At 46.6% G+C, this 11,177-nt stretch overlaps 1 protein-coding gene across 1 annotated transcript; it reads left to right on the forward strand.

Moving 5' to 3' along the window:
• Positions 1-663: 663 nt before the first annotated feature.
• LOC138245538 (uncharacterized) lies at positions 664-4,893 on the forward strand. Its single transcript, XM_069199214.1, has 2 exons — positions 664-2,547; positions 3,074-4,893. The coding sequence occupies exons 1-2, from the start codon at positions 1,400-1,402 to the stop codon at positions 3,183-3,185; spliced, it is 1,260 nt and encodes a 419-aa protein (XP_069055315.1). The 5' UTR covers positions 664-1,399; the 3' UTR covers positions 3,186-4,893.
• The last annotated feature ends 6,284 nt before the right edge of the window (positions 4,894-11,177 follow it).

An 11,177-nucleotide genomic window follows, 5' to 3' on the forward strand; every position in this document is an offset into this window, starting at 1 on the left:
GAGCGACCCCCGCCCAACTTTGTGAATTTTATGAGGCCATGCACCTCATATTTAGGCAGCTCATCCCTGCTAGAGTGCCTTTGAGCCAATGGGCTCAGGAGTGACCTCTATTGGTCTTCCGTCTGCAGGTTTGCCCCCATTGCCAGTCGAGGCCCTTATATGCATGGATGGATCTGGGGAGGCACCTGTCGAGTCACCTCGACCTTCCCCTCTGCTGGCTCCACTGCTGACATCCCCGCTGCCCATCACCTGCACAGTCCCCATACTCATCCTGACTCCAGCATGGAGCCAGATGGGCATCATCCAATGCCGACTCTAAAGCCGACTGGGGGCAGACCACCCAGGCCCAAAGACTGTGGCTATTCTTTTGGTCTCGGACTTGGAGATGATTGAGTGGGGCCACTGGACTCTGAAAAATGCCAGCACGCAGATGTTACCGAGGACAACTGGTGTGAGGTTCTGGCAGATGCCAGTGGACTGGACAACTCCCCAGACACTGGCTTGGTTTCTCTTTCTTCCGGGCTATGGAGGAAGGAGCCTCATGTGCTATGGTGGTGAGGAAGTGTCCTGCTATTTGATGGAGTTTTGTTTTGACCAATGACTTTGTGTTTCACCACTGCGCATATTAGTTGCTCAATGTTCACCAGTAGCACACGGTGATGTTTTGCTCTCACAGTAGACTAGACCTGATAAGAGAGAGTACATGGGCGTCGTTTCTCTTCCCTTGAGCTTGGGAACAGGAGTAGTCTTGGAGACCTGGCCAGTCTCCAAAAGGCTTGCTCAGTTTCCCAGGTCTGAGAGGAGGGGGCACACCTTTGTAACGAATGTAACAGGCTGCAGAGAGTCAGATTCGAATCTGCCGGACCTCGTGCTGGAGCTTGGCGCCAGTTGCCAGCATCCCGTGTGGGTAGATGACACTCTTTCTCGCGGCTGACAGGGGTCTCAGCTTGCAGACCTTAGAAAGATGTAGCTGTAAATAGTTCCTACACGGTGAAGTATTTGTTTTGCTTTGCATTCAATATCTTATAAATATAACCTGCTGTGTATATTGCAAACTGATATATTTTGTTTGATTAACGCGGACTTGAAAGCTACTAATTCGTCATTCATTCATAAACATTGTGGTTGGGGAAGAATAAAATAACAATAAAAGTCTTCCTTGACCTCAGAAGTGCATTTCTGTTGTGTTATGTTAGTGCTTAGAAACTAAATAAGAGGAAAGCACTACAATTGGTACCAGAGGTCGTGGGGTGTCGGTCATTAAGAGGTGATTAAGAAGGGGTTTGACGAGTTAGTAGATTTCTAAGTGCACACTTTAAAAGTGTAATTGTTTTTTTTGTTGTTTGGAGAATTACAGAAATTGTTTTCTGTTTGGAGAATCACAGTAGCACGGCAGACCATGTCTGAGAATACATGTGTTGATGAACTGCCTGATGGTGCTAAGAAAAACTGTGAATTGTTTTCTGTTTGGGGAATTACAGAAGAAAATGCATGTGTAGCTAAAAGGCCTGATAAGGTTTTGAGAAATAATTCCCGTTGTATATATGTAGAAAAAGTGTGTTTTGGAAGTAATGATGACAGAAAGGTCTGGATACCTTTATCTGCTTACAGAGAAATGCAGGAGAAATGTAGGAAGTTGGAACATGAAAATAGGAATTTACGTGAGCAAATTAGCCAGGATACAATAATTCAAAATAAGACGGAAAGTTATAAAAGGGCTGTTTTTGAAGAATCTTCCTTGTCCCATTCCAGTAATGAGGGGGTTAAGACAGCTCCGAGCTGCACTGAGTTTCCGTGTGAGCCAGGGTTTTTGGCAGCCAAAATGCATTCCTTAACTGATAACATGAACAAGAGAGACCAGAATGTGATTTACGAGTTACCGTTGCAAAATGCACAAGTAAAACGAAGGATTTTAGAGCAAGACACCCCGAGTTTCATTAGCTTGTTTGATTTTTGGAAAAAGAATAGCCCTCATTTGAGAGAAATCCTAACACTTTTGTACATGGTCACTGTGAAAAATAATATGCAGCTGCGCGCTTGTGATTTGGCAAATGAAATAATGCAGACTTTAGGTTTCTGCGCAGTGCAAGAAGGAAATACTTATGTATATTTAAATCAAGAACAAGGAAAGAAAATAGTGCCCCTAGCTAGAATCATACAATGGATCTGGTACTTGCAAGACAGGGCTAGAGTACCACAGGTAAAAGAATTATCAATGAAATTGTGTGCACCATTTGAATTCGTGTCTACTGAAGATAAAAAGCATGTTTGTTTTACTAATGATTCATTGACTGAAATGTTGTTTTCTGGCACAGGAGAAGGAATGGAGTTGTATAATGTGTGTCAGATTTTAAAGCAAGAGCTACGTGAGATGTGTCATTTTTATGCTGATTTTTGGTTCTTTGATAATGTTTTAGCACCTAACTGGTTCAATTACCTTGCAGATGTTAATGAGAAAAATGCAGAGAGAGAAGTGTTCACCCAGAATTCTGCCTTAGTGGGGATGGCTATGTGGGTGCCCCAGAAATGTGAAAAGGCCACTTACAGGTGGGCAGAGATGAGAGAGATGCACATTCCCCTAGATTTGATAAAAACTGTGCAGCACGCACAAAAGCAATCTGTCATGCAAGCAGTCACAGAGCAGTTGGGGAGAGGAAAGTTACCAGAACAGAAATGGCAAATTGATCAGGTTTTAGGGAGAGTGGTTGCTGCAAATTACCAAGGAAAAATCGAAATTATGCTGATACCTAGAAAAGAATCTGATTCATTCATACAAATTGGAGACAGAATGGCCCAACTTGGCAAAAGTGCAGTGAATGGAGGTTTGGTAAAGAATGAGTCTGCCCCAGCCCTTCTGACAGTGCAAGAAAAGGGAAGCTGTGGCGCAGCAGATAAAAACCTCAGTGCTGATGTGTGGGCTGAAGCCCCAAGTGATCCTCCAGAACCTGCAGAAAATATAACAAAGGGCCTCAAAAACGTCCTGCTGATTATAAAACAGGGAAAGAAAGAGGAAGGGTGCAGTTTAAATGAAAAATGTTATTTGCAAGAAAAGTCATACTTGTTTCTTTTGCAGATCCTACCACGTTTCGCCACTGTCCCTGAGTGTGCTGTGTGGTCCCCCTTCCGGTGTGTGCGTGTGGGGTCGGGGAAGGGACCGAATCCCCAACCTGAACCGGGCTGAGTAAAGTGCCAGCACCATGGATCCATTTTGCGCAAACTGCGCCTTCAGTTCAAGTTCAACTTGTTTGCTGTGTTTTTTTTTTTCCCCTCTCGTATGGAACTCTGACTTTTTCTTACCTTCCAGAAAACCTTTCAGGTGGACCGTGCACCTTTACATGAGCAGAACTCATGCCACATCAAATTGCTAACACTGTTGAATTAGAGACTCATTCAGAAAAAAAAAAAAAAATTGCCCAGTCTTTTCTATGTAGATGTATCTGATGTGAAAAGGTCATGAAATCAATGTGTTAATTCACTTCTATTGCTTTACAGGGATTGCTTTGATCATTGAAATTTGATTTGCTGATAATGTTTTTTTTTTGTTTGTTTGAAATATGAGATATGTGAAACAAAAATTCATTGGTCAAAGGGCGGAATGTCCTGCTATTTGATGGAGTTTTGTTTTGACCAATGACTTTGTGTTTCACCACTGCGCATATTAGTTGCTCAATGTTCACCAGTAGCACATGGTATGTTTTGTTCAGTTTAGCCGCCTATTGGCTTTGACATGGCATTAGCCATTACTTTCTGTATTCAGTTTAGCCGTCTATGGGCTTTGACATTGCATTAGTCATTACATTCTGTATTGTGCCTATTGGCTTTGACATGGCATTAGCCATTGCTTTCTGTATTCAGTTTAGCCGTCTATGGGCTTTGACATTGCATTAGCCATTACATTCTGTATTCTGCCTATTGGCTTTGATATGCTGTATCCAGTCTAGCCGCCTATTGGCTTTGACATTGCATGCCTATTGGCTTTGACATGATATCATATATTACACTTTGTATTCAGCTTAACTGCCTATTGGCTTTGACATGATATTCAGCTTAACTGCCTATTGGCTTTGACATGATATTCAGCTCCGCTGCCTATTGGCTTTGACATGATATTATACATTGCATTTTGTATTCAGCTCAGCTGCCTATGGGCTTTGACATGATATAAGACATTGTATTTTGTATTCAGCTTAGATGCCTATTGGCTTTGACATGACACTAGACATTGCATTTGATATTTAGGTTAGCTGCCTATTGCCTTTAACATGACATTGAATTTGATATTTAGGTTAGCTGCCCATTGCCTTTAACGTGGAGTTAGACATTGCAGTTGAGAATAGTTCTGTATTTTTCCAAGCTGTGTTTTTGCACCAGAGAACCAAGATGTTTTGCTCTCACAGTAGACTAGACCTGATAAGAGAGAGTACATGGGCGTTGTTTCTCTTCCCTTGAGCTTGGGAACAGGAGTAGTCTTGGAGACCTGGCCAGTCTCCAAAAGGCTTGCTCAGTTTCCCAGGTCTGAGAGGAGGGGGCACACCTTTGTAACGAATGTAACAGGCTGCAGAGAGTCAGATTCGAATCTGCCGGACCTCGTGCTGGAGCTTGGCGCCAGTTGCCAGCATCCCGTGTGGGTAGATGACACTCTTTCTCGCGGCTGACAGGGGTCCCCAGCTTGCAGACCTTAGAAAGATGTAGCTGTAAATAGTTCCTACACGGTGAAGTATTTGTTTTGCTTTGCATTCAATATCTTATAAATATAACCTGCTGTGTATATTGCAAACTGATATATTTTGTTTGATTAACGCGGACTTGAAAGCTACTAATTCGTCATTCATTCATAAACATTGTGGTTGGGGAAGAATAAAATAACAATAAAAGTCTTCTTTGACCTCACAAGTGCATTTCTGTTGTGTTATGTTAGTGCTTAGAAACTAAATAAGAGGAAAGCACTACAGGAAGGCAGCTAAGGTGTAAGACCTTCAGCTACCACCTGTGGCTTTCAAGATGAATGTCTTGTCTGAGGTGCTTCAGCTAGGAGTAACCATTTCCAACCTGCTTTTCTTGTTTGACAAAGCTCACAAGGACATTTTACTCTGGGCCTGGTCCAAGCCCTGCAAATGACCTCCTGTGAATAGGTCAATGGCTTGCCTCCATTGCCCTGCCCCAGTGGACCCCAGTTTCCTCACAGCACACCCCACCCCCGAAGAGCTTGGTGGCCTAAGACCCCATTTCCAAATTCAATCCTGGTGCATTTCCTACCACTCCCCCAGACAGGAATCCAAGAGGTTGGATACCTTGGGGAAGAAGCTATTCTCTTCTGCCAGCCTGGCACAGCGGTGGGTGAACACCACGTGCCTTTTGGGCCAATACTCCCATTCACTCTGGGACTCGATTGCACAGGTGCTGCCTATGGTTACAGGGGAAGCCCAAGCCATACTCTCTCAAGCTATTGCTGCCAGGAGAGACACAGCTAAGTTTGCCAGACGGTGTGGGCTGGATACGACAACACACTAGGCAGAGCTGTTTTATCATCATTGACCTTTCAGGTGTCACTTGAAGCTGAGGATGGCTCGCTTTTTAGGGGATGTCCAAGCCTTGCTCATGGAAATGCCCTTTGATGGCTCCTGTCTCTTCAGACACAAGACAGACTCAGTACTGCAGCGCTTCAAGGACAGCAGGTCTACAGCAAGGTCCTTGGGCCTTTCCATGACCCTCACCGAACCACAGTCTGTCTTTTGCTCCCTTCATGGCCACGTAATGGATTTCCAGCCATGCCTCTGACTGCCATGTCGCCATGGGCAGCAGACTTCTCAGTCTTTGCGTGCCGAGGATGCAGCACCCACAGGCCTCGTGGGTCAGGTAGCCAGAGGTCGGGCCTTGCCCACAAACCCCCCCCAAACTTCCCCCACAAAAGCAATTGCAGCCTTCAAGCCCTTTTAGTTTGCCCTCCTACCATCATTTGCACCCAGTGGGAGGAGGGGTATGCTATTACCTGCATCCATGGAGGCCAATAACATCAGATCGCTGAGTTCTACAGATTGCCAAAATGAGCTGTTCCCTCCTTTTTGTGACCACCTCTCAACCAATGCCACCTACTTGCAACAAACTGACGAAGGACCACATCTCATTACTCCACCAGCAAGTCTGGGCTTTCTTGGCCAAGGGAGCCATAGAGAGGGTACTGGCATCAGAAGTAGGTTGCGATTGTTATTCCCAATACTTCCTGGTGCCCAAAACGGAAGGAGGCCATTGTGTTATTCTAGACTTACGCCCTCTCACATTCTTCCTGAAAATGGAGACATTTGAAATGCTCACACTCACTCAATTCCTATCTGCCCCAGACCTGGAAGACTGGATGGTAGCTTTGGACTTGCAGGACACTTACATCCACATTCCCATCCTGCCTGTCATCAGACGTTACCTGCAATTCACGGTGGGCACCGGCACTTTCAATTTTCTAAGCTGTGCTTCCATTAGGGCTTACCATCGCTCCTTGGGTATTCACTAAGGTGATTGCAGTGGTTGCAGCTCATCTGCGGAGATCATGGATTCCAGTCTTCCTCTATGTCAACGACTGGCTGTTGAAGGCGGGCTTGGCCCAGGCAGTTGTCTCCCATCTCTAGACTACGGCGGACCTCCTGCACTCACTGGGGTTGACTATCACTGTTCTGAAGTCCTACCTGATCCATTCTCAGGGTGCTTCATTTCATTTGAGCTGGTCTGGACGCTGTGCAGTTTCAGGGTTATCCTCCCAAGTGGCAATTACAGGATATTCAGGCTGATACTGATGTTTCAGCATCTATCCTGGATTTTGGTGAGACTGACTCTGATGGACCTTATGGCCTCCCGCATCTTGCATGTGGCGCATGAGGGCTTTGCAGTGGGACCCGAAGTTCCAGCGGGCGCATCATCTGGGGAACTTTTCTGACATGGTCCAGATCTCAGAGGGCACTGCAGAAGATCTGCAGTGGTTGCTGACAAACCTCAGTTGATTCAGCAGCAGATCCCTCTCCCTTCCCCAGTCACATCTCACAGTAGTGACAGATACACCACTCCTGGGCTGGGGCAGCCATCTAGGATAGGTGGAGATCAGAGGACTCTGGTCGCTGGCAGAATCAGGACTCCACATCAGCCTGTTGGAGCACTAAGCTGTCTGGTGGGCATTAAAAGCCTTTCTACCATCCATCAAGGCAAGTCTAATGCAGGTATTCATCTACAACACCACCGCTATGTGGTACTGCAACAAACCCCCTCGGGGTCTCGACAAGGCTGGACGTCAGGGAATTTTCCTGGTGGTACACCTGGTAGACTCTCTGAATGCCAGAGCAGACTAATTCAGCCAAAGATGCCTAATGGATCATGATTGGCATCTCCAACTGAAGGTGGTGCAAGGTCTCTTTCCTCAGTGGGGAGGGCTTTGGTTAGGTCTAATCCCCACTGCTGAGAACGCGCAGTATCAGAAGTTCTGTGCACTGGATTTTCCAAGACGGCTCGCGCTTGGAGACTTTTTTGTCTCAGTCAGAGCTTTGACATCCTGGATGCCTTTCTGCCAATACCAATCCTGCTCAGAGTTCTCACAAAGATCAGGAACAACCAGGCCCAGCAGCAGTAGCACTAGCCAGAGTGTGCCTGATTGGCATACACTACTGAAAAAAAAATTGCATTGACCTGCAGCACTGGTTCATGTGCCCAAATTGAGCGTTATCAGTGTGACTGTGACACTTGCGAAGTTGTGCTTGAGAGGTCCATGCAACTGGATAAGAACTATGTGAACCTGTGGTGCCAGCCCGAGCGTGCCTGGAATGGAATTAACTTGTGGCTAGCCCCAGCAAGTGTAAAGTATGTGCTGTGCAGACTACGCCATGCAGAAGAAGAAGCTGTTGCTTTGAGCTACTTTCCTTGTGTACTGAAGCACTGATTAACTTAATGTGCTGACAACTCTCAGCGCACCCGATCAGACCCAGCTTTGCTGCTAAAAGTAACTAAAACCTGCCAAATGGCCCCTCTTGGACCTGCACCTAGAATTGCATCACCACCTCATTCCATAGAGGCCCATGGACTAATACCAAGACTCACCAATCTGGAGGGAGTTAGCCTACTGCAACAGTCAAGCCCAGGAGATGGCTAGTTTCTGAAGCCACCCACTGCCATTGCGGCGTGCAGGACACTCCCATGCAACCTTCGCCAGTCTGAAAAGTGCGGAACAGGCACATGACTCGATAGCTTGCAGCAAGCTTCCAGTGAACACAGACTGAGAGGCTCACCCGTGGCCTACTACAGCCCAGAGGACAGGTGAGAGTCTAAATGCTAATAAAGTCCCAAGGAGACTAATAACTAAAGAGGGAGAAGTACTGCACCTGCACTGTTTCCTACACCTGAAAGACTCTAGTATATGAGAGGGGCACAAAAGTGGTTCAGCAAGGGAGGGGCAGCCTTCCTAGCTGTTTTAGCCTTGTACCTGTATAATGGCTATTTGAAATGCTCAGCATTAATGTGCAGTATTACCTTGTAGAATGACATAATTTTCTTTTGCTAAGAGAATCACTGGCTGGACAATCACGCTATTGCCCTGCTGGGTACCTGTTAAGCTATGATCCTGTTGGTCCCCCACACTAACCTCCCTGAGAAACCTGTACTTGCTCACCATCATTACTGCCAAGATTAAAGTGCTAATAGGGTTGCACCTGGCCCATTTTGCTGAGTCTTTATAGGATGGACCCTGAGACACTGGAGGCAAACAGCTCAAGGCCGCATAGTTGTGGCACAGTAGTCCCTGCCTGCCTCCTGGCCTCCCCACCGGATACTTATATGAGGTATGCGTTTAGTATAGTGATGGTTGTTGTTTCAGGATAAGTTTGGGGAGCATGTACAGTTAGGATGTAGTTGCAGGGGATCAGAGACAGGTAGGATTGGATGGGAGGTAGGAAAGGGCAGCAAGATTTAGTTTAGTAGTTATGTATGAGTTAGTTGGAGAGTGGGTGGAGGTTAAGTGTGTGATGGGGTTGGTGGGTGATAGTTATCTCTTAAAAAATATGTGAACACTCATTTTGTGGACCTTTTTTCAATGGTCTTTTTATTGTGCTGTGGTAGGTGTTGATGTTATCGGCATTGGGTATAGTTGGGACTGAAAGTTCCTCGCATGGTGATGGACATGCACCCCTGCCGTGAGTGTTCCAGTTGTAATGATTTCTGAATCTCTGATGCTGTTTTTATTGTCAAAAGCGAGCATGGATCATGTATGCCCCATGACGTAGGCCTGGCTCACAGACTGTGATATTCTTGGACCGGTAGGGGTGTCCAAAGTGATACCACTCATAGAGATGAAAGGCTACTGCCAGGAGTCAAGCAGCACGAGTACAGTGGTGGAAGCATAACATGCAGTTATCAGTAGGAGTGAACAGGCCTTTTTACCTGTGTTACTAGATTAATGCCAACCGGCGCACTTATTCAAACTTTTGCTGCTGTGTGCTTAACTCATCATTGGCCTGCAGCTTGGTGTTTAGTGCTAGTGCTGTGCAGTGCAAGTGTGTTTTACATGTGCTTCAGTGTATGTGTGCCTGTGAGTGGGCAATACAGATATGATGCAGTGCTGTGCATTATACATGTGGTGGGTGTATGTATGCCTGTGAGTGGTCCAATTCATAGATGATTCTGGATTCCACTTTGGGAGACCCAGGGCTAACTGGAGGAACATGAGAGGTAGAGGAATTCCCATAGACAGTTTTGTGAATTGCTGCATTCTTGTGAGCTAGGTGGGACACAGTGGAAGAAGGAGCGCCGGACTCGTTACACTTCATATTTTGCTCTTTAATCAGAGAGCGGTCACTGAGAAGTGGCCTGGGCACATCTCAGAGAGGAAATAAGGCAGATAAGAGAATCATAAAGAGTACAGCTGAGGTCCTGGGATAACCTTTAGTGAGGTGTGAGGAGATGACTGCTGCACTGATCAGTTTGTTGCCTGTCTACAGGGAAAAGTCAATGCCCTTGTATGTCAAAGGAGGAGGGTGGCCATGAAGTGAGCCGTGAACTTTGCTGCACTGATCGGGTCATCGCCCTTGTGCAGGGGTGTTGGAGACCATGTACGCCAGGTGATGCCGCAGTGAAAATTGCTGGTGTGCCGATTGGGCCGTAGCCCATGTGTGGAGTGAAGTTAGTGGCCCTGTATGCCAGTTAGGGCTGCCATGAATATTTCTTTCATGCCAGTTGGGCCGTAGCCCATATGTGGAGTGAAGTTAGCGACCCCGTATGCCTCGTGGAGCCTCAGTGAAGATTTTTGCTGTGCCAATCGGGCCGTATCCTGTGTACAAATTAATGACTGTGGCCTCATATGCCAGGGGGGCCAACAAGACAAGGCAAGATACATGGTCTAGTGAAGGCCATGATTGCGAGCAAGAGGCTGCTGTGGTGACCCTAATGGGCCCAAGTCCCAACTGAGGACCAGCACCATGATTGTTGCACTTCCCCATGCCCATACCACCCACCTATGGGAAGATCCCATGAAACTAACCAGCATCAGAATAGCATGGAGGACCACCGTGCCACTGCCTTTGCAGGCCTGCATGTGAGGAACTCGGGGACACCCGACCCCTGCCCCTCCTGGGCTGCATGGGAAACACTTACCGGAGACAGCCCCAATGCTTCGGCCCCATGGACACTTTCCTGCCACATAGCGCCTCGGTGCTGGAACACTTTTGCCTTTAATAAAGAGTCAGAGTGGGACTCCTGAGACACGGACTACTAGTGGGGCCTAGCATGAATGTTGCCTATAGAGAATGGGGAAGAACCACTATCACTAGTGGGAGGGGAATAGGACTCAGGATGCTGCCTATAAAACACTAGAGTCCTAACCTCAGGGGGCTGTGTGTATTGGTTATGAATGCTGTAGTTCACTTTGTGTTCATATATAAATGCTCCTTTTTTTATAAAGACAAGTGTTTGACAAGACAATCATTTATTACTGCTGCTGAACTTATTTTAAGTTGTGAGCCTGTGTTTACACACTCCCACCAACTCCCCTGCCCCCATGTCTATCTCTCACCCTGAGAAGCATTGGACTGCTCGACCCGCACTACCACTGAGAGTCAAGTGTTTTTGCCCCAGTTGCTCAGGATCCATTCTAGGTCAGGACCTGGGACATCATGAGTAAAAGGCCTCAACTCCCACAGTTGGGACCAGTAGAT

The sequence above is a fragment of the Pleurodeles waltl genome, chromosome 7 (assembly GCF_031143425.1).
Source record: "Pleurodeles waltl isolate 20211129_DDA chromosome 7, aPleWal1.hap1.20221129, whole genome shotgun sequence".
Taxonomy (NCBI): domain Eukaryota; kingdom Metazoa; phylum Chordata; class Amphibia; order Caudata; family Salamandridae; genus Pleurodeles; species Pleurodeles waltl.

What these genes read in the sequence shown, in the direction of transcription:
- LOC138245538 (XM_069199214.1), top strand. Translation starts at nt 1,400, where the DNA reads ATGTCTGAGAATACATGTGTTGATGAACTGCCTGATGGTGCTAAGAAA. An exon ending in TGTGAAAAGGCCACTTACAG is followed by an intron (nt 2,548 to 3,073) that starts GTGGGCAGAGAT and finishes TTTCTTTTGCAG; the next exon opens with ATCCTACCACGTTTCGCCAC.